We start from the raw sequence: 23,910 nt of genomic DNA, 5'->3' as shown, positions 1-23,910 counted from the left end.
TTTTGCCATATAAGGTATCATTCACAGGTCCTGGTGATTAGGACATGGATATATTAGAAGAGCAGGGAGGCATCATTCAGCCTGTTACAGTGACACAATTTCTTGTATGTGTTTTTTTTAATTCACTAACACTATAGTGTAATAATTCTCCTTGGGCAGCTGGATGGCTCAGTTGGTTGCCGGTTTGATTCCCACATGGGCCAGTAAGCTGTTCCCTCCACAACTAGATTGAAGACAAAAAGCTGCCACTGAGCTTCTGGAGGGGTGGCCAGATGGCTCAGTTGGTTAGAGTGAGAGCTCTCAACAACAAGGTTGCCGGTTCAATTCCCACATGATATGGTGGGCTGCGCCCCCTGCAACTAAAGATTGAAAACAGCAACTGGACTTGGAGTTGAGCTGTGCCCTCCACAACTAGATTGAAGGACAACTACTTGGAGCTGATGGACCCTGGAGAAACACACTGTCCCCCAATATTCCCCAATAAAATTTATTTTTAAAAAAATTCTCCTTTTCGTCCTAAGAAATGCCATCTAAACATTTGTTCAGTGATGTTATTAGTAAGAGAACTGGAGGGGGAAAAAATCAAATCAATAATATTGGGATGCAAGTTAGATATAATAAGACTTGGATAAGGCTGTTTATTTAAAAACGATAAATCTTCTAAGAAAAAAATCACCAGATTAAATCAACAATTTAGAAGATAACGTAGCAGAAAATACCCAATCAGAACAGCAAAAAGAAAAAAGAATAAAAAATGATGAGGATACTTTAAGGGGCCTCTGGGACAACATCAAGCATACCAATATTCACATCATAGGGGTACCAGAAGGAGAAGAGACAGAACAAGGAGTTGAAAACCGATTTGAAGAAATGATGGGAAACTTCCCTAACCTGGTGAAGGAAATAGACATACAAGTCCAGGAAGCACAGAGAGTCCCAAACAAGATGAACCTAAAGAGGCCCACTCCAAGACACATCATAATTAAAATGCCAAAGGTTGACCGAGCTTCGCAGAGAAGGGAGAGCTGTTCGATGTTGTGTGGGGGCTGTTCGTTAACAAAAGTATTCATGGAGAACACTGAAAACTCAGTGGATTCAAAATCCATTAAAAATTCAGAAACAAAGATTTTACATGGAAGCAAATCAATGAACTCTGGAATATCCTTGGACAATAGTTACAAAATGGATTATCCCGAAATGGGTTTATGTATAATAATCAATAATAAGAATTTTCATAAAAGTACTGGAATGGCAGCTCGGTCTGGTACAGATGTAGATGCAGCAAATCTCAGGGAAACATTCATGAAATTGAAATACGAAGTCAGGAATAAAAATGATCTCACATGTGAAGAAATTGTAGATTTGATGCACAATGTTTCTAAAGAAGATCATGGCAAAAGGAGCAGTTTTATTTGTGTGCTTCTAAGCCATGGTGATGAAGGAAGAATTTTTGGAACAAATGGACCTGTTGACCTGAGAATATTAGCAAGTTTTTTCAGAGGGGATTGTTGTAGAAGTCTAACTGGAAAACCCAAACTTTTCATTATTCAGGCCTGCCGAGGTACAGAATTAGACTGTGGTATTGAGACGGACAGTGTTGAGGAAGACATGGCATGTCAGAAAATACCAGTGGAGGCAGACTTCTTGTATGCGTACTCTACAGCACCTGGTTACTATTCGTGGCGAAATTCAAAGGATGGATCCTGGTTCATCCAGTCGCTTTGTGCTATGCTGAAAGAGCACGCTCAAAAGCTTGAGCTTATGCACATTCTTACTCGGGTTAACAGAATGGTAGCAACAGAATTTGAGTCCTTTTCCTTTGACTCTACTTTTCATGCAAAGAAACAGATTCCTTGTGTTGTGTCTATGCTCACAAAAGAACTGTATTTTTATCACTGAAGAAATGGATGATTTCTTTTTAATTTGTGTGTCTAGTAAGGAATTAATGTAACTGATCGCTGTATTTTCCCCTCATCTAAATTTAATCCAATACTGCAGGTAGAACTTTGAAACATGCCACTTTCATAGCAATAGAATTACTATGAAACTACCTCAAACTCAGAATCAGGCAGTTGAAATTGAATTTAGTTAGGAATAAATAAATGGATAGTAGTACAATCATGAGAGGAAGTGATTGTAAATTAACAGCTCTCATAATTAGCAAGTTTTAGTGATGCTATGCTATGAATTTTCAAGTAATTACGGAAAAAATTAAGCATTGTAGTAACGAATTTCAGTGATATTGATACGTCATCATTGAAGAATATGCATTCTAGTTTTCGTGAGCCTATGGAAATAATGATATGGAATAATGTATCCTAGACTTTAGGGATCCATGTGCATGACGAAGGGTTTGAAGACTTTGATTTTAGAATTTGGAGATAAATCAACTGTATTTTTAGATCATTTATCTGAGTGTGTGGTTTTGTGTATGAGTGCTGAGCATGTCTTTGTTGTAAAAAATCATGTTTAATATTGAAAAAAGAAACTAAATATTGTCCTTGAAAATGTGAGCAAACTCAGTTGACTCCTTTAAGGCAAAGTGGAAGATTAACACAGGGAGACGGAGTTAGAACTATGAGGTACTGAAAGGCAGTTTCACCCACCAGCAGATGACATCCTGTTGTTTGTCCCTATGTGAGCTGCTGAGCCTCACACACCAGCAACATACCTGAGGTTTTGTGAGGTAAAAACCTCAAACTGTCAAATTGATAGCATTGTGAATTTAAAAACTTCTGTAGGGACATACTGAAATACAACTTACAGATAAACGGTGAAATGGAAGGAAGAAATAGTAAATCAGCTAACTGGGCACGCCGTATTAGATGGGGGTTGGAGCTTGAGCAGGTACACAGCACAGCGTACGTGATGAAGGCACCACCCTGGACCACAGCTTCCGGAAAAGGACTGCTAAGTTCTTCCTATCTTCTGGTGTGCATGGACGATGTCCCCAAGGCAGGAATCTCCAAGAAAGTGAACCAAATTAGAAACTTCTGAAATGGAAACTTTCCAAAGATGGTGAGAGCCACAATAAAAACCATCGTACCCTTTGTAGTGAAATTTTGGAACATGTTACTTTCTCTTGAAGTTTATGAGCAAAGAAAAATGATACTGTTATAATAATACACGGTTCTCTGCAATGAAACGACCGTGACAGACAGGACTTTAGAAATCATCCAGTCTTCCCTTGGTGCACAGGGAAAGTGAAGACCAGAGAGGAGAAGCACCGCAGCACCCAGCATGTAAGGCCAGGCGCCATGCCTCCTCCCTCAGGGAGGTGGTGAGCCATCATTGTGGTGGTTTCTCACTGGTGTTCAGTCTCACATTTTACATGAGCTTTCTTTTGCTCAGAGAAAGAAACTCACGTTTATAAAAGAAACTCACTATTTGTTTTGACTATATCTAACCTTTCCTAAGTAAATGAGGCATGTAACGTTATCTTAAGGTGTATACCTGTGTGACAATTTTGTTAAGAATTGTTATTATGAATTTTTATTTCAAAATATAAATTCTAACCTAAAATTACAAAAAAAAAAAAAATGCCAAAGGTTAAAGACAAAGAGAGAATCTTAAAAGCAGCAAGAGAAAAGCAGTTACCTATAAAGGAACTCCCATAAAACTGTCAGCTGATTTCTCAACAGAAACTTTGCAGGCCAGAAGGGATTTGTATGAAATATTCAAAATGATGAAAAGCAAGGATCTACAACCAAGATGACTCTACCCAGCAAAGCTATCATTTAGCATCAAAGGACAAATAAGAGCTTCCCAGACAAGAAAAAGCTAAAGGAGTTCATTGCCACTATTACAAGAAATATTAGAGGGATTTTTTTAAGAAGAAAAAGAAAGGTCAAAAATATGAATTACTAAATGGCAATAATTACATTTCTATCAACAATTACTTTCAAGGTAACTGGATTAAGTACTCCAATCAAAACATAGCGTGGCTGAATGGATAAAAAAACTAAGACCCTTACATATGCTGCTTCCAAGAGACTCACTTCTGGTCAAAAGACACAAACAGACTGAATATAAAGGGATGGAAAAGATATTTTGTGAAAATGGAAACAAACTAACAAAAAAGGCTGGGGTAGCAATTCTTATACCAGGCAAAATAGACTTTAGAACAAAGGCTATAACAAGAGATAAGAAGGGGTATTTATCCAAAGAAACCCAAAACACTATTTCAAAGGGACATGTGCATCCATATGTTCATTGCAGCATTATTTACAATAGTCAAGATATGGAGGCAGCCTGTGTGTCCATCAATGGATGAATGGATAAAGAAGAGATGGCACATATATACAATGGAATATTACTCAGCCATAAAAAAGAATGAAAAATGTTTTCATTATTATGTTTTAGGTGTACAAAACAACATAATGATTAGACATTTACACACCTCAAAGTGATAACCCCAATAAGTCTTCTACCCATCTGACACCGTACATAGCCATTACAATACCATTGACTATATTCACTATGCTGTACTATTATATCTTGTGAATATATATATATATATATATATATATATATATATATATATGTGTCTATATATATGTGTGTGTGTGTGTGTGTGTATATATATATATATATATATATATATATATATATATATATATATATAAATTACAGTAAAAAAATGAAATCTGACATCTGGGACAACATGGGTAGACCTAGATGGTATTGTGCTGAGTGGAGTAAGTCAGACAAAGAAAGACAAATGCCATATGATTTCACTTATATGTGTAATCTAAAGAACAAAATAAACAAACAAAAGAGAAGCAAACTCATAGATACAGAGAACATTTGGATAGTTGCCAGATGGGAGGAAGGCTGGGGGCAGGTGAAAAACGGAAGGAACTAAGAAGTACAAATTGGTAGTTACAAAATAGTCGTGGGGATGTAAAGTATAGCATAAGGAATATAGTCAATAATATTGTGATAACTATGTATGGTGTCAGATAGGTAGTAGATTTATCAGGGTAATCACTTCATAAGTTATATAAATGTCGAATCACTATGTTGTACACCTGAAACTAATATAATATTGTATGTCAACTGTAATTAAAAAATTATTAAAGAAAAAAACTCCATAAAATGTAACAAAAAAATGGGGATCAGTTTGGTGTTTTGGGGGAAGGATCGGTGCAGCTGTAGTGTGCCCTAAATTGTGGATTAATCAAGGTCTTTGTATACAATGAAAACACCCTGTCCTTTAAAATGTATCCTTTACACGCTGCCCCCACCACTTTACTAAAATTGCTCATGCTGAGGTCATCAATAGCCTCCTGACAAATCCAATGAACACTTTTCTGTGTCATTTGATCACTCTGTGACATACACTACTGACCACTGCTCATTCTTGACACTGTTTTTCCGCCCTTAGCTTTGTCGTGACCCTTCTCTTTTTCCGCCCATGTTTGTGGCTCAGTTTTGTCCGTGGCTTTTTCTCTATCCATCCATTAAATATTGATGTTTCCAAAGGGTGTTTTAAATCCTCATTTCCTCACGCTTCATTCTCCTTCATTGATCTTGTGTATCCAGACATTCAAATACCACTCACTGATGATTTCCCTCTGTCAGAAGTCAATACTTCTCTCCCGATCCATCCAGCTAATGGGCATCTGGACGTCACTATGCTAGCCCATGAACAGGCACATGACATTTTGAACCACTGTGGCTGTTTCGCCCAATATTTTTGAATATAGATATTTTAACCGAACTAATATTGATGAATTTTCATGAAGAAATTCCATTAAGCCAATTTAACATTTGGATCACTTTACTGTGCAATGCATTCCCCCTTTTTTTTTTTGGTAATCATTTTCATTGGGATCCAGTTTTTCTATACATTTACAATAGAGATTTTTTCGTCAAATTTTGGTTCACTTCAAATTTTACGAATGGTATCTTTTGCTACTGAGTTCTCTTGTGGCCACTGTATCTGCTGAATTCAAATTTCCCGAGCCAAAATTTTGACTTAAATTTTGTCAAGATTTCATCAATTTTTAACCATGTGCAGTGTAAGCTATCTTGAATTTTACTTGAACTTATTATTTCTACTGTTAATATTCATGATAAACTAACTGAAAAAAGGAAGAGAGGTTATATTTAATTTTTGATTAGTTTATGAGAAAACTGTGATCAAGTCCCCTCAGGTAACCTAAGGTTTCTCTAAAGAGTGAAAACAAAAGTACGTCCTTGGGATCTAAAGGTCCTGTTCAAAAACAGGATGAGGATTATCTGATAAAACTATTAATTTCATTATATCTGACTCTAGGAATTCCATATTTCGCGATGATCATGGTCCCAAATCTTCAGCACTGGAGAATTGGGTTGCCTTCTGAAGGAAATACTATGATTCCTTTTGGGCCTCTAAGCTAAGCTTACATAAAAGTAAGTGGAAGAATTACTTGGGTCTCCTTCCAGGTAAGCTGACAGCTCAACTTAAGCCATCTAGATCTTACTACTCCAACAGAAGGAAAGATAAACTCAAGGAAAAATACATAAGGGGAAAAGATCTTTGTCTCTAAATTCAAACAGGTCAAAATCATCTGCTCATGGCTTTTTTCCTGGTTCTCACCCTGGTTCCTTCCATGGGGTTCTCAATTAGGGGGCAATATAAGGGCACCTCCTCCCTTGCTGGTCTCTTACCAACCCGTCTCAGGGCTGGCAAAAATGAGGGTGCTCACCCTGTGGGAGCTGGAACTTCCACCTCTGGCTTTCCCTACAAGAAAGGCAGCACTGAGACAGGTGAGCTCTGTCCACTTTGCAGAAGGTGGACTTCTGCACCTCAGTGGGAGTGATGCATCTGAAAGGGCTTCCCCCAAGTAGCCCGATTCACAGATAAAGAAGACTCTACGTTTGGTTAATGACAATTTGAAATAGAAAAAGTATAAGAACTTTACATTATAGAACTAGGTGGGCATATATTTATAAAGACAGTTCCATCAAATCTTCAATAAATCTTCAGAAAAAGTAGTCAACTTTAGTTTCACTCATGCATATTATACCAAAACTCTTTGGATCCCTAGATCTTCTTTGAATGCCATCTCTGTGAACTCAGCTCATCACCAATTCTCCCTGAATCATGGATGTCAAGTTTATTAAAGTTCAAATATTACTGTTATTTTCTCAAATTTGGAGAGGAAACAGGCAGGCAGGTTCTTCCTCACAGTATAATCCATTTCCTCCCAAGACGTTTGTTTTTAGTTTCTTATGTTAATGCTGGTCTCTCTCATATATAACATAGATATGTATATATATATATATTCATATATATTATATATGACATATGTCATATTAATGCAGCTCACATTCATATAACAGATACATTAGAACCTCACAGGAAAGTGCATAGCAGGGAGGTCTGTGGATTTCCCAGCTGTCTTTATGGCCCCATTATCTTGTATTATTTCATTTATGTCTCCACATAACATCTGGAAGAGAAAGTAGGTCTCAGAAAATGACAGCATTGGAAAGAAACCAACCAACCAACCAACCAACCAAAAGTTGTTCTCTGAAACTTAAAACTCTTAGGATGACCTGACGTAAGAAATAAAACAAAGTGTAAATCATTTATTTTAATTAGGTCCATTTTAATAAAGTGTATAGGAGTTTACAACTCAAACAATTATTCATAAAAACTATCAGATACATAAAATAGATCACACGAAGAGTGCAGTAACATAATCCAATAGTCTGCAAATCAGAGGTATTGCAAAAACTGTTAAGATTGACTTTATAAATGTCCTTTCCCATGTTCACAGCCCTTGAGATTGCATGCACATATTGTTCTTGAAGTCTGATGACCTCAATACTCCTTACAGCTAGGTCGACCTCCTCATTCAGTCAACTCAAAATCCAATCAGCAGAGGGAGCTCACCTCTTCTCCATGGAATGAGCATGGTCCTTGGCCTGTATTTGGTTTCTATCCCCTAAAAAATGACATTAAACGTTCCCTCTTTCAAAGCAACATCTCGCAGGCCTTGTGGTGTTCTGGTCACTGCTGCCCTCCCAACACTACATGTGAGCCAAGGATTCAGGACAAACCGCAGTGGGTTTCATCCTTGTGGATGAGAAGAGCATACTTACTGTAGAAATGAGGCTAAGGCAATGGCTGATTTCCCCCCAACCTTTATCTAGAATAACTTTAGTTTTTACTCAGAGAGCTGTTGGCAAAGGGAACCAAATTTACTCATGCCAAATCCCTACTGTCACCTTTGGTATTCTTTGGGTGCCTTTATTAGGAGGTCTTGTTAGCATCATGGCAGAAAACATGATACACACACACACACACACACACACACACACATACACTCCATTCACACTCCCCAAACAGGAGTTTTTGGTAGACTCAAGAGTACAACTGACTTGCCATTTCAGAGTGAAAAGGCTACATTGTCTTTTACTCCCAAAGTGTTTTTAACTAACATTGGGAAAAACCATTTCTGCAATTCCTTACCAAAATGAATCAAATAGATCCCTTTAAAGTGCATATAAGGTTCTATTATAATGCAATGCAGATTTCATTTACTTGATTTCAAGAAAATATTGTTACTATAAACTCAAAACACTGTCACACATATTGAAATTGCTGGGAAGTAGCTCAGACTAAATTTCTAATGTAATTTACAAGTTACGGGAATACTGGACTAAGCCACCAGTGTGCTGGTCAACATTTAGTCATTTTTATAAGCTATTCTCGAGTCCCTTCACACATAAACTTGCCCTGGGCCCTTGTTACATCAAGGTGAGGAGATGCCTTTGGGTTGTGTTTCCAGAGTAAGGCGGGGGTTCTGCCACCCTTCCTTCATCCTTTCTTCTAGTCCGTAAGAAATGGGGAAGGTGAGCCATTTCATTCTTATTTTGCATTATTCCAGTGTGGTGAGCTTATCACAGGCTAGGCTAAAATTTTTTATTGTAAACTGTTTACAATAGAAAGAGAGGCAAATAAAAATTAACATGATCATTCACTCATACCTCTCATCATCCACTTACTGGTATGGTCCTAATAGGGGCACGTCGTATGAGGAAATAAAGTGGGAACAAGAACAAGGAAGATGAGCCAGGAAGACTTGCAGGGATAAAGAGCAGGAAAGAGCTATGTTTGGAAGTGTTTAATGACGGTGTCTTGGGCACCACACATAGAGGCCTATTTCCTAATAAAAGTCAAGATGCAAATGAGGCAGGTAGGACCAGAAGTCTAGAGAACAAGGTGGCATTCTGGGAATCAAGACACTGCTAGTGTGGATTCCCACATTTGAGCTAAGCCAGCTTGTTGTTTTCAGCAACCTAGCGAATTTGTTTTGTAGCAAAAGGACACCAAAACAAGTCCCAATCAGATACTTTTTATTTTCAAGCATTTTGAAATCCCTCAAGTGAACTTCACAAGTCACAAGTTTGCAAATGTTCTGGTGGTTAAAAACAAAAAAGAACAACAACAAAAAAACCAAACAAGTTGTACTTGACAAAGGCATTGGAAAAACTAAGAATTTAAATTACATGATTTCACTTAAAATCTTCATGTTTACTCCATCAGGCAGGACTGGAGGATTAGAACTCAGAGGCGGTTACAGCGTTTACAGGTGCACCTGCCTCCTTAGAAGCTGTGGTTCTTTCAGCGGCTTTCCTATGTATCTTTCATCAAAGTAATCTGGGTTCCATATTTCTCAGTAATTTTGCAGTTTTCTCAAAAACTGCATCTGTGTGACCATCCCACAGTCAACTGGCTTATGTTCTCCAATTTCAATTCCAAAGACATAGCAGAGAATAACATATTTATTAAAGGGATCTAAGTGACTCCATTTTACGTTGTATACTTCCTACTACCCTTCTCTAGTTTCCTATATGATAGTTTCCTATTTGATGTAACACATACATAAAACCAGGATCTATGTTTTGATGACTTTTCTTTATGGAAGCCAAGTACAGCATAATTCAATTTCTATTGTCAGATCACTCTGGTGATTACACTTACTTTAAATAAAACTGAAATCTGCTAGTACTTCATGAGTGAAATGTCCACCAAACAACTAAAAACACTGATACACATGTATTCTAAAACTTAATAAGTAATGGGCCAATAAGATACTGGTATTTTTCCTGGAAGTTTAAAAGAAATCTTGGTTGCCACATGAAATTCGTATCTAATATGGGCACGTAAACACATACTCATTAGCCTACACATATGAAATTTTCAACTCAACAATGAGTGGGCCCAAAATGAAAGAAAGTTTCCCTTAAGTCCTGGCAAGCCTCTGCTTCAGCATAAAATTTTGTTCATTCCATTTTTCAGTCTAACAAGAATTTGGAGCTAAAGGGCTGAATGTGAGCCCAAAAAACAGATGTTAAATATTTTTTCACCAACATAAGGCAATTCATTAATTCAATAGTGCCTGTTAGTCAATTAATGTGGATTCTTTAAGAGTTCATCTGTGTATGTTGCAATTCAATGCTTTATTCTAAACATATTCTGGTTCATTGAGCTCCACTGAAATGAAAAGTCACAAATTCCTGCATTCCCTATCAAATGCGTAAAGCAAATAACACATAACAAACTAAAATAAGAAGTGCAGTATTTTGTTGACCATATATTTTCTTTTTCTCTTTAATTTTATCCGATTGCAGTATAGTTGTTGGAAACATGCATTTACTACTAATTCAAAGCACCCTGAGCACTCCCGATTCCCTTAAAACTAAATTTTCCAGATCTCCAGATTCAGGATGGCCTCTGGCAAGTACATTTTATCTTTCAATGATACATTTACCCTATATGATCCACAGAAGATCACTGCAGAATTCACTAGTTATTAGCTAATAATTAATGTAATCCAATAGTCAAAAAAGTTTCATGTAATCACTAAGAATACAAAAATAATCTGTGTTTATATTCATTTCCTATTCAAAGAAGGTATTTAGAGTCTCCAACCATCATAACTCTCCAGTGAGAATAAAAAAAGGTTACAAGCCCATGCTTGACAAATGATACAACTACATAATAAAAATCACCATGATTTTATTGATTTTATCTTGAGAACTAAAATGGCGACTTGATTAGGAGGGAGTGATCAAATAACCAAAGGAAAGACATTTTGCAAGGCTGTTATAGAGGTAATTCTGAATATTTGAAAGAGTGAATCAGAATGACCTTCCACTTTTACGGAGTTTCTGATTTGGGGTGAGAACTCTCCCTGAATATTCCTATCCTCTTAGCTCCTGCCTTTGAGGGCTTTAATTGATAATGACGAAAGGAAGAGTTTGGGGTGCCATATGCATTAGCCGAAACTATTCATTCAACTGGAAAGATAATTTTGCATACACTGTTACATAGGAAAATCAGAAATGATCACTGAGAGAAAGCAAACTCCTAGAATAAACATATAGCATTTAATAAAGTGAAAGACATTTGTTTCTGGCACAATGAAACCTCAGTTGGAGCACCACTGCTGGTAGCTCTGATCCAGTGCCAATTGTTTATTTTTTAACCTGGACATTCGAAATAGGTGGAGACAAAACAAAACTAGAAAAAGTCTTGAAGCAGCTGTTCATATTTTACTGCCAAGATCCCTGAACTTCAAATTTAAAGACTATCACACCTTATCAACTGCAATAGAGTTTGGCATCCACACTTGATTCTTGGATGAATTTCCAGGAATTCTTAAATCATTAATCTGGTTTGGTAAGCAACATTCCCAATTTCTCTAGCTAATGGGGAAAAAAAAATCACTAAAAATCACAGGAAGCTTTCAACTTGAAACATGGTGTAGCAACTCTTTCCATTAAGTTGAATTTAGTCTGAAGTCTTCCCATTGGGACATAAGTTTCATTTTAAGGCACTAATAATAAAGGGTATGAAAACAGCTAAGAATGAAATGGATATTTCCAGAAAGAGAAGACATTTCAAAAACACAAGTCAGTCATCTATCTGGCTTACTTCAACTTCTAAAGAGTAGGGAGAATTGAAAGGTTTTCATGGCTAACTGATTCAGCTCTTTTTCATTTCATTTCCCAAACTTATTTACAAGTTTAAGATTTCTATTTCCTCAAGAGGCAGTAGTGAAAGATGGCAAGGATTTGGAACAATCAAACAAGCAAGCAAACCTAGTTTGTAGCCTAGTCTCATGATTAATGAATTCCATAATGACAGCATGGAGTGTTGAGACCTAAGGTCTTTAAAAGACCACATACCCAGTGGCTGGAACTGTAACGAGGTGCTCTTTCCTATTGTCCTGAGGGGTAAATGTATAAGGATAATTAATTTTTCATGACCAGGCAAATGGAATTTGTTAACTACAAATAGCAAATTCTGGACAAAAATAAATCTATTCAGAAACCGTAGTTTCAGCGGGTTTGAAACTACACCTTCCAATGAATTCAATTTTGCCATGAGAAAAGAACTAAATAAAATAGGGTTCAAGTCAGTTAGTTCAGGAGACAAATGCCACTAAATGATTGACTGTGGAGGTAGGCATGCTGGGACAGGATTATCCTAAAGGAAGAACGCTTCCTGTACACACACACACGCCACACCCATACCTGTGCACTCATACTAATCTATAAAGTGGCGCGGACGTGGGGAAGACTCAACACTATGAGACATGAGCACAGATATCCCATCTGTTTGCATTTCTACAGAGGAGAAGGTCAGGCACACATTAAACAAGCACAGACACGCGTGCATGAGGGTCAGCCTGGCTGGCGCAGACTCAAACAGGTGCAGACTCCTTCTAGAGCTGCTGGTTTTACAGGAATGATTAGTATCTGCAGGATGACACTTCCTATGGATGTGCAGGATTTTCATCTTGCATTTCTTTCCAGAAATATCTCCTTTTCAAGAGTATTAAATCAAGTCCTGGAAGGACTAATCTTGATTCCTCAATGATGCCGAACAGGTCTGCAGGAATTAAAACTAATAACAATACGGCCCCTTTGGGGTTGGGGTGAAGTATTTCAAAAAAGCAGAGTTCTGGGTAGAGGTGGAGATGCCTGCAAGTCCAGAAATCGATATAAACAAAAAGAAATAGGCATAACTTAAAGGGGTTTTAACTAAGTATCACTGCTACTGAGTTTGTTGACTGAAGTTCTGCTCTGGTCCATAGAGCTGATAGACAATAACTGACAATAATTGATATATTTCTTCTTAGGAAGGCTCAGCTGGGAGTGGGGTGGTGGGTTATTGAGGGTGGGGCAGACAGAGGCCCAAGGCTCAGGTATTGCTCCTAAGGTTTCTGCTTGCCTGATTTTGAAGGAAAGGGTGCTAAAGCAAAAGGATCAGCAGCTGGCAGCTCCATAGTCCTGGAGGAAAGGGATGTGATGGAAACAGAGCCAGCTATGGACTGCTTGTTGGTTTGCGAAACAATTTTGTAGGCAGCAATGGGCTGGGCTTCCGGACTTGGCTCATCTTCTGGGCTATAGTGACGAGAGTATTTGGATAAAGACTGGGGGCGGAATGGTTTGCCAGCCATGGGGACTGAGACAGCTTCTTTCTGGGGCTGAGGTCCTTTGTTTCTGTCATTAGGATGGCCCCCCGATTCTAGGGAGGATCCCCTGGGTAAGACGCTGTCAAGATGGTCTGCTGCTTGTACGGAATGGGAGGGGAGGGTGGACTGTTGGGCGAAACCAGCCATGGAATACTGAGATGGGACAGAGGCATATACTGCTCTGTCAAGGCCTGAGAGCAGAGCGACATCATCTGTCTGGCTGAGGAGACTGGTCTGCGCAGGCAATTCCTGGGAGGTGCTCGGGGCAACTGTTAACTCCTCCATACTTTTCTTCTTGGTAAAAGGAGCTCTCAAGAACACGTCCTCTGGCTGGGAAGGAGCCACACTGCCCTTGGAGACAAATGGGGCTTTGGAGAAAATGTCCACATCATCAGCGGGAACCCTTGAGCTCCTGAAGGGGGCGGTGGCAAAAACATCTGGCTCCCCGAGACCATCAGTGGTTGGTTGTGGGAGGACTTGAAATTGATTCTTTCTTCCACCCTGCGCTGCCTTTGCTTGCTCAGTAGAGACTTCTGGCTGAGTGAATGGAAGGGCCCCTCCCAGCTTCCCCTGCGGAGGCTTGCAGCTTTCGTCCTCTTCTTCAGATTCCATGAGGAGAGGTCGAGACCCACTGCAGTCTAGCATGTCACCCTCGAGGTCAGTCCCTTCCTCTTCACTGCTGTGGAACGAGCTGTTGCTTGAGGGGCCATCCCTGGCCAAGTAGTCAGATTCTAAATTGTTCTGAGTTTTCATGTCAGGTATTCTGGAGGGGTCTGGATACAGGGGAAGGCCTTTAACACCCGCTGATTCTTTAAAGTGCTCTACAGTTATTACAGGACGGGGGTTGGGCTCTCTCTGGAGACCTAGAAAAGCACAAAATGCAGAATTAATGCGTAGGTCAGTTCAACTCTCCTTGAAACATTTAATGGTCAACCCGCGGCAGAAATATTGTGGGACCAAATAATAGATGTTGGAAATGGAAAAGGAAAAACAGAAAATAAAAGTCAGGCAAGGAAACTGCACACAAACTGGAACACAACCAATCACCGTTTCACATTTTAGAGCATGATAAGCACGATGCACAGGAAAGGAGATGGTGTTAGGCAGACATTGGGCATCACTACGCAATGCTCCTCCGCGCGGGGCTACGCACTGACTCCTGCTTTGCCTGGCAGTGGCTCATGACGGGATGAAAGCAAACCCAGTCACTATCTCCTCACATACCATGATGGCTCTGGATTAGGGAGAAATACTGTCTGGGGACAAACTCAACTCAGTATTTGACGTGGTCGTCTGCTCCACACCGCTGGTATCTAAGGACACCCCCCACTCCCGACCCTGACCAGTAGCAGGACGTGGCTGCTTGAGAAATGCAGGTTCACTGGATGATTTACATCACGGGCACTACTCAAATGCACGCCAGTGCTCCAAATACAAGTACTGAAGGCATTTTCTCGGGGCAGGAGACATACTCAAAATCATGTTAATTAAATCACCTTCAGCTGGAGCTTCCCTGGCATTTTTTTTTTTTTTCAGTCTTCTAAGTTTGGCAAAGATCTCCTCTGCTTAAATGAATCCATTATAAAGTTCTTGAACGACAAGGAATATGCATGGGAAATCACACAAGTATTTGCAAACTAATATGCTAGTCTATTTCTATCTAGGTAGAGGTGCCTCAGGGTATTCTGGCTTTTAAAATCAAATAGACAATTATCAGAATGCAAGACAGCTTACCTTCCAAGAAATATTAGCAGGTTAGAAGTATGTCATTGGGCACATGTTAGCAAGAGGGCAGGAAAAAGGCATATGTAACTAAGCAAGAAGAATCCAGAGAAAGGGTGGTTGGGGGTAAAAAGGTATCATTTCATCATGGGTTTCCCAACCCACCAGGATAAGAACATTTGGTGCAATGATTTGGATTCTCTAGATGACTTGGAACCTCTATACAGAGGTAATTCAATCATCACCTCCCCACATCACCCTCTCCCCTTCTATGCAAACCATTAGCTGTAGAAACTTCTGCTACATAACAATTATCCCGTTAAAGTTTCAGCTTGAATTAAGCACACAAAACACAGCAGAAGCAGCATCAAAATCAGTTTATTGGGAAACCAGTCATTAGAGACATTACATTGTAAAGAGATGTAGAGAGCTGAACATCTTAGAAGATACTGTACAAAAATACTATGCTTTTCTGAATCCTACAACTTTTTAGCAGTGCTTCTTTTTAAATAGTTGACCTTAAATATTGTTTCCAGAAGCAAAACAGGTGGGTTTCCCCCCATTTTTATTTCCCTAACATTGGAACGCATTTAGTGAATTCCAAATTAGGGTCTTTAAGTTAAATACTGTACTGGTGTCACATGGCTTTCTGAATAGTATTTGAATATGATTTGAAGAGGATAAATTTTTCCTTGCATTACAACTTTAATATATGTACCTGCATGGTGATACGAAAGCATTAGCGGATAGGAAATAAATGAAATACCTTATCCTTGCAATCTATGTGGAAAGACATAATCCTAACCTCTCAGGCAAGTATATTGATATTAGATCTGTCAGTGATTCCCAGATGATGATTTCTGGGAAGAAATTCAAATGACAGGGGGAAGATAAGTTTTCCAAAATAACATTTACCAAGCAGAGTGGTATGAAAGGCCCCCAAAATTCCTTGAACCACTTTCTAACATAGCATCAGCTGGACAAAGTTTTCAGTTGCTAAACTAAGGCACAATTTCTCATCTTCCAAAACTACCCTGAAAGTTGATGTTATTAAGCTGATTCTGTGGATGAGCAAAATATCTCTTGGGAAAAAATGGTAAATTTAGTTAAGCCAATGACCAACTCTGGCATTATACAGATCAATAATGGAAATGAACATGAGTTCGACTGGCGCTAGTGTTTATGGGAAATTTAAATTGATTTCAGTGAAATCAATTTGTGCGCAGAGATTGTTAAAAAGCAGCTACCTATAGAATCTGGGGCACTTTGGATGCCTGCAGTGTTAGATTACATTTTGAAAACTATAAAGTACCCAGCAGAGGTACCCATACCTCGAGTTGGACAGGATGGAAGAACATGCCTAATTTATCAAAATTACGTCTGTTAAAAAGTGGGTTCTTGGTCAAGTCAACTGGAAGCCTGCTAACTCAGAGCATTCTATAACCCTTCATGGTGAGCAACTTACAACTTTTAAAATTCGCAGTCACAAAAATACTGTAACATTGAGTTTGAAGGGAAAATTAGTCTCTTGTCTTTCAAAACAAAGCCAGGCCTATTTCCTATCTCTTTCAGCATGAATATGCTTATAGGTCTGGAAAAATACATTTAAAAAATCCTCCTGAGAAGGCCAAGTCTCTCAACCTGTCCATTCCTTTTTAGAAGAGGTACAGTGTGATGGAGGCAGAGTGCAACCACCCTCTGCTAGTCTCCAAGCCTGGCATTCTGGAGACCAAAGAAATTCTGGTAGATATGGAAAAGCGCAGCTATCCACATTCCCTCCGGGAATTTTGGTGGTGGCAGCACAAGAAACAAAGTAGTCAGGAGAAGGAGAGATTCTAAATAACTGTAAACAGAAGATAGATATTAAATATTGCTGGGAGTTAGAGGTCTTTTTTGGAACATGAGTGTGTTCTTGTGGGGAAAACACATGTCTTTAGGGTCAATAGTCCTTGTATATGAAGATAGTCTGGTATTATCAGGAAAATGTGTTTGAAGTAGTCTGCCAACTAGCAATATAGGATTTCCAGTCATTTAACCTCATGCTTTGGCCCAGTTCCTTTTGTACGATGGTGTGCATAGCAGATGCCCTGTGACCAGAGCTCACTAAATCTAGCCAGCTGCTCCTGTAGGGGAACGAGGGGGCTTAAGCCCAGGACTAGGCCTCACAGTCTGCAAAACGGTCTTCCTTATCATGAAGCCTAAGTAGGGCATTTTTCTAATTCCCCCAAATTTGGTCATATCTCCTTTTATTTTGGTTTAGCACATTAAATTAAGGAAGTAGTCAAAACATTTCTTTTTCTTGCTCTGATGTAGAGTGTGTGCCAGGTTAAGGTTAAACACAGTTTTTGACACTTCCACTAGGGATAACTCCATTTTTGAGGCTCCAAATTATACACCTTTCAGGAAGAGCTCACATGCTTCAGAGAGTAGGGAAGGAGTCCCAGAAAGAGATGACCAGGCAACTATCCTCACTAACTCCCGACTAACTTTCAAAGCAACAAAAAGTGCTGAGTGATTTGGGATAAGTTTACCCTGGGAATTCTACAGGATGGACATAGTGAGGGTCATCAGAGTGCTTTCTAGAACATCAAAATCAGAAGAACTAAATTTCAGGCTGGATATTCCTTAGTGCAATATATCATGTACAACCAGAATTTTTACTCTCCCCTATATTAAAAATTGAAATAACCATTACAGGGAGTATCAAAGACATATTTCTTGCCCAAAACTGAAAACAAAGACTTGGAGTATTGAGACACCTTCTCACATAGTTGACAAGTAGAAAGCAAAATAACCTTTCAGAAGAACTTGAGAAATGCAGCACCAACTGAAATTCACATTCTTGGAGCCAAAACAGGGAATCAGGAGATGTACATCAAACTAATAATTTCCATGACCTTTTGGCTTAGATGATAAAATTAAGCATTTGGTTCTACCATATGCTGTGCAGTTGCATTAAAACCCACGACTGGGGAATAAGGGATCTGAAGGGAGCCAACATTGGCTGGTGCTGTTGTGCCTCTCAAGCCAGTGGAGCAATTAAATGAGAGATTTCTCCCTGGGCATAAAACTGCTGTTGCCAACATAAAATGTTTAATTAAATTGGCCTGGGTATATCGAAGATTAAATTAGAGGAGGATAGCTGCAAATCTGTGCCCCACTTTACAACCCCTGTGTCTGGTTATATCAAATGCAGGCTCACAAGGGTTTCATTCTCCCTGACCACAAGATGGATGACTCATTAAAATGTCCTCGGCATGTCTCTCACCCGTGTCTGCACTTCCCTAGTGCACAGGTACTTATTGTTACTCAACAATGTGTTTAAAACTTTTTTGTAAAAGTGAGTTTTCAGCTGAGGAAAACAGCAGCTATTTTAAGTTTATTTATATCTCTGAACATCAATGCTCCTGTTTGAACAGGTAAAAGTCTTTATTCCCCTGTATGTTTACATAAGAAATTTGTTTACAGATTTGTTTTTTTATACAATACTTGCGTAGCAATGTTCAAATTTCACATTTACTGCATAAGGTAGCTTCATGTACCTCTGTTTGCTTTGTCTTCTTGGGGAGGACAGGATAAAGACCTGTGGTAAACATACATCCACATGACGAGGGCTGTGCAATAGCAGAGTCGAATGCTCGTAGGAAAAGAGTACATTCAGGACACTACCAGCAAGTGGGAACCAAGGGATTGTCTTCTAGTCTAGCAACTACCACCATTTGGTAACCTTGCATTACCCAAAGGACCTTTCTCCCCGACCTCAGTGAAAGGAAACCTTGGAGAAACAAAACAGTATCTTGTTACAGACTATTTGAAATGGAAGCCATCCAGGATTCATTGTGACTCAAAAAACCCAAGCACATCCGGGAACATTACTAGCAGGGAAAAGGAAAAGGCTAACTCTATGTTGGTAAAAATGATAGTCTCTAGAGAGGAATAAAAGATAACAGCTTTGTAATATCTGGAGTGTTTCAGGAAAGATTCTTTTTAAACATCCATGCGACAGTTTTCTCTGTTCTGCTTGGCAGCCTCTAATTTGCTTAATTCCTGTCTTTTTTTTTTTAATTGAGGCAATGTTGTCATTTTTATCTCCAAACTCGAAGTCAGTGGCTACAGGATCCTGGTAATCTATTATAGACTGAGAAAGTTAAAAACTCCTGCGGATTACAGACAAACTTCATCATAGGAACTTAATTTTGGCCCAAGGAATCTACAGCGTGCATGTATTTCAGATCCCTCCATACCTCTGGGCTCAGGTCAGCCCTAAAGGTCTGCTGCTTCCCATAGCACTGCTGAAAGCAAACCGTTCCTGACTCGGGAAGGCTGGGCTGGTTTGAATCAAAATGATCAACTATCTGTCAGGAGAGTGGGAAAAGGTATTACAAACAAAACTAGTATTTCATCTTGGGAAAAATAGGTTCCTTTTTTGGTTTGTTCCTCTATAATTACTAGCAATCCAAGTTCTATAGTTCTAATTCAGGAAAAGCCAAGTTCAGTATCAAATGACACAAAGTGACAACCTGTTTCAGAGGTATTTTAGAACACTTATCTTTCAATTTCTAAACTATGCTAAAGACAGGTAAATCACAGAATTCCCTTAGTCCGAATATTAAGGAAATTATGATCATTGTCACTTTCCATTGTAAGTTTCTCTCTGGGAATTTTCTATGGATTATTCTTTTTACTATCTTCAGTAGTAACCACTCTACATCTTAGGGTGGTGATTTTGCTTTTGGAAATAGTTAAATGTTACTCAGAACCAAGAGTGGTGGAAAAAGTAGGTCAAGAAAAAAACATACTTTCGGATGCTGAAAGCGATACCAATTAGATAATAACTCATTTTCTTATACCTTATTACCTTCCTTGATGTTGTTTCTAAGAAGAGGAGTTTCAAAAATAACTTAAATGATGGCAGCATCATTAGAATAAGTATCAGCTTCCCAAGTAAAACCAGATGTCTTTGAAGGGAACAACACTCAATTAGATGTCAAAATTCTGATATATCTGGTAAAGTAATCATTAATTATAATCATATTTATAAGTGTCCATTTAAATCTTATCGACTCTGAGGCCCGTGTTTTTAAAAACACTGGGACTTGAATTTGGCAATCTAGCTATTTGAATGCTCTAAAGGGGAAAAAAAAAAACAATTTATGATTTTTTTAAATATAGTTACTACTCCTGCACAGTTGGAATAAAAGCAAATCAGAAACATATGCTTACAGTATTTGCCCATTTTTAAATAGCAGATCATTGATTATACATTTTTAAAAGAATTGAAATCTGATATTGTTTTGTTGTATGCTGTGTGTGTGTGTGTGTGTGTGTGTGTGTGTGTGTGTCTGTGTGTATGTGTAATATTAAAAAAAGGAACATCTATATCCAAAACTCTGTGACGATTTAGGCTTCTATTTGGATAACCAAGAAAGAGCAACCCAGGTTAGTAAAAGTCCATAAAGTCTGTTATAATTCTCTAAAATGTCAATACTGCTATATAATAGAACTACATTAGATACTTGAAGAACATCAGGATATATAAATCCTTCATAGTCCTCTCAAAGCATAATAATATATACTTAGAACCCTAGAATCCCATACTCTTCAAGGTCATCTAGTCCAAATCCACCATTATAAAAACAAGAACAGCAGCTCTGAGAAGTGATGGTGCCTGCTGAAGGTCACACAGACGTGAGTGGCAAAGGTCAGGGTGAGATCCCTATCCTGCCCGCCCAGGCCTCTTCTCCCACCACCCTGCCTCAGATGCTACACCTGTCAAATGAACTGGATGGACTAGAGGATGGGCTCTAAGGTCCCTCTTATAGCTCAGTCTATAGTTCCACAGGTCTATCAACTATCAGCACACTACACTCATCTCAAATAAACGCTTTTAGCACAGGGATGATGCTTTATACCGAAAGGCCCCATTTACCAAGTCACTCACTTGTATTCCTTAATAGAAAAACAGTTCTCCCCTTTGAGGCCCTACTCCTACAGAATTTCATTCATTATTTCCCTCAGGCTTCTCCATCCAGTCTCTGGCTTCTCGTCGGTTCTTTTCATTAACAATCTCCAATAAGCTTTACTGAGCCAGAAAACTGGATAATGTATCTCAATGTAATTACGGGTAATTACACAAAAGGAACAATTTAGAGACACCTAATTTCTAAAGTGTATACTTCAAGGTTTCGAGAAACTGGATATTTAATTATATTTCTAACAGGTATGCATGGAAAAATCAAATTGGAAAACATAGGCATAAAACATTATTCTTATTTAAAAATAAACATTTCCTTCATTAGTTTATACATTCTTTCTATGTCAAGGAAAAAGAATACACTTTTGATCTTCAATAATATTCCTGTCCACAAAGGGGCAAACCAAGTCCCATTTTCATGCTATCCAATCACGGAGAGCTCTTCAAGGATGTCTTTTTTTATCCTTAGCAGGAAGGCTGTGCCTCCCTCAATTCTGGAAATGATCCATTATCCTCACAGAGGCCTTTACTTAGCTCATCTAGTTTCAGCTGGCACGGGAAGTATTTAAAGGAAGAAGGAAGACTGAAAGATTCAGACTTTTCCTCTGGTGCCTTTCAAAGGCGGCTGTCACATTGCTGGGGTCAAAGCTTGACCTCCCAAGTGCAGTGTTTTGCAGACTGTTGTAGCTGTTCAGCTCCCCCCCGCCGCCCCTTAAAGTGCAAACATGAGGAAGAAGAAACAAAAGTACTAGATAGAGAAACAAGCAAATGGACTTGGAATTTTATTTGTACAAATCTTATTAACTGTTTCCCTTCCGATCATGGAAAATGGCACTCAAGGAAGGGAACCACAATGGGCTTTTCCGTGCTCACCTTTTTTCAAAAGGGCGATTTTCTAAAACTGCTTTCCACGTAAGGAAAAAAATATATACTTCAGTGAGTAAGGACATATACAGAGGGTGACATGAGGCATGTTGTCATGTCATCGCAGGGCCCTTTATTTACTTTATGAACAATAGTCTAAGGTTAGTGAGGAACTATGCTTTGTTTTGTTTTTTTAATCTAGGAAGCCAAGGAAAACCAACTGAACATATTTCATTGGCTGCATCCTTCAATTCAAACATCAGCGAGAAAGAAAGGTAAGTAGCCAGAGTCAAGTTGTGCCCAGCTTGTCAGCATACTTATTTTTGATTATCTGAAAATAAACAACATGCTTAATCTACAAAGACAGAGGACCTGTTGAAAGCTTATAGCAATGCACAAGTCTATTCAAAATGATTCCATATGTTACACTGTAGGACTGCTGTGTAGTTATACAAGGGAAGGAGATCAAAACCCTGTACAGACACCTGATATCAGACTTGAAACGCCAAGTGGAAACAGAACTATTCAGCGTCTTTTATACACAATTTACAATATTTGATTCAAAATAAAAATCACAAGAAAAATACATCTGTTTCTGCTACAATTCCTTCCCCTCCCTCATCCACCCCCCAGTGAAAAGTCTTCTAATAAAAGGTATCATATTACCACCATTGTCTTGTTTTGGTCTAATTCTGAGATCCCGGCTTGGGATAGTTAACATGAAAAGGAATGGCAATACTTGGGATTTATGTAACGTACACATTTTATCCAAGGATCTCAAGCACTTGCAGTCACGTCTCCAGATCTGAGAATCACGGTTCAATGGAAGCCAGAGTGCTGGACGGATGCTGGACAGGTTGCATGGGGTGTAAAATCCCTTGGCTAAGTCAAGGTCAAAGTTGGTTAGCTAGAAGCTGGACATACTTTCTCTTTTCAAACATATACCATCAGTCAGTCAATTTTACCCTCTCTTAAACCACACACCCATCTCTGGGCTACTACCTAGAGTTAAGACCAACTGAAGAAGCCACGTCTTCATAATGCAGCAGGATAAAAAGCAAAAACAGAGAAACACATTCATCAGCATCTGGCCAAAGGAGACCGGGGCTGGGAGGATTGACTTGGGAGGCCATTCCTAGCGAGAATGAGGCAAAGGTATCAATTCACTAGTTTCAGTTACAGTTAAGCTTTTGGTGGAGTCGATTCCAGCAGAGGTGAAGCTCATGGCATCTAGTGCTTGATTTAAGATAATGCTGTTGAAGAAGGGTAATGAGAAAACACAGCAAACTAACAGGGAGGAGCTGGCCAAGGAGTATCTGGAGGGCCAAAGTGATTTTCTTTCCTTATCATTTCTATAGGAGAAGGCAAGGGGTAGGAGATAAGGGCTAGGGGGCCCCTTATTTGCAGATTTTTTAAAAAAATCATTTTTCTTATAATTCCGTAACGAAAATGTGTATTACGGTTATGAAGGTTACAGAACTGCATCTGCTACTGGGTCACGGCTACAGGTCTATGAGCTGATCCACCAGCAGTAAAGACCTGGCTAGGTTGGGAAGACTGGACTCAGAGCTCCCACTGCTGTTTCTAGAGTGCCCACCTGGAAGTGGAGAGATAGGAATTCAGTACAAAACACAGAGGGTTAAGGTTTAGATGTGCAGAGCAAGCAAAGGAGAAAAAAACCAAGACAAAACCCTGGAGAAGCAACAATTTACATTTGCAAACTCTTACACGTTGATTTTTAAACATATAAATAGGCATCCACCACCTCCCGCCAAAAGTTCTGGCATTGTGTGCACACCATACTATGAGCAGGACACCTTGCAAAGAAGATGGTATTTTCAAAAGAATATATATGCGTATTTTGCCTGA

At 38.9% G+C, this 23,910-nt stretch overlaps 2 protein-coding genes across 13 annotated transcripts in view; one reads left to right on the top strand and one right to left on the bottom strand.

The window, feature by feature from the left end:
• Positions 1–984: 984 nt before the first annotated feature.
• On the top strand, positions 985–2,555 carry LOC141571559 (caspase-3-like). 2 transcript variants are annotated; one of them, XM_074332102.2, is made up of 2 exons: positions 985–1,551; positions 1,664–1,873. In XM_074332102.2, the coding sequence occupies exons 1-2, from the start codon at positions 988–990 to the stop codon at positions 1,733–1,735; spliced, it is 636 nt and encodes a 211-aa protein (XP_074188203.2). In that variant the 5' UTR covers positions 985–987; the 3' UTR covers positions 1,736–1,873. The 2 variants fall into 2 exon arrangements, with proteins under 2 accessions (XP_074188203.2, XP_074188202.2); XM_074332101.2 differs by having other exon boundaries at positions 987–2,555.
• A 5,022-nt stretch (positions 2,556–7,577) lies between these two features.
• AAK1 (AP2 associated kinase 1) overlaps positions 7,578–23,910 on the bottom strand; it is a 157,672-nt gene continuing 141,339 nt past the window's right edge. For 9 of the 11 annotated variants that reach the window (XM_074332105.2, XM_074332106.2, XM_019718454.3 and 6 more), the window contains one exon: positions 7,578–14,344. In XM_074332105.2, the coding sequence (XP_074188206.2) occupies positions 13,221–14,344 (1,124 nt within the window). In that variant the 3' untranslated portion in view covers positions 7,578–13,220. Of the gene's footprint in view, positions 14,345–15,565; positions 23,639–23,910 lie in introns of those variants that run through there. The other 2 variants (XM_019718505.3, XM_019718510.3) reach the window with 1 other exon arrangement.

This window comes from Rhinolophus sinicus, chromosome 2 (assembly GCF_057876585.1).
Source record: "Rhinolophus sinicus isolate RSI-liver-muscle chromosome 2, RSI-T2T, whole genome shotgun sequence".
Taxonomy (NCBI): domain Eukaryota; kingdom Metazoa; phylum Chordata; class Mammalia; order Chiroptera; family Rhinolophidae; genus Rhinolophus; species Rhinolophus sinicus.
Note: the sequence above shows the minus strand (reverse complement) of the source record. Positions and strands in the feature narration are given on the sequence as shown.

Excerpts from the sequence above, each read along its gene's own strand:
- LOC141571559 (XM_074332101.2), top strand. The coding sequence starts at position 988 with ATGCCAAAGGTTGACCGAGCTTCGCAGAGAAGGGAGAGCTGTTCGATG.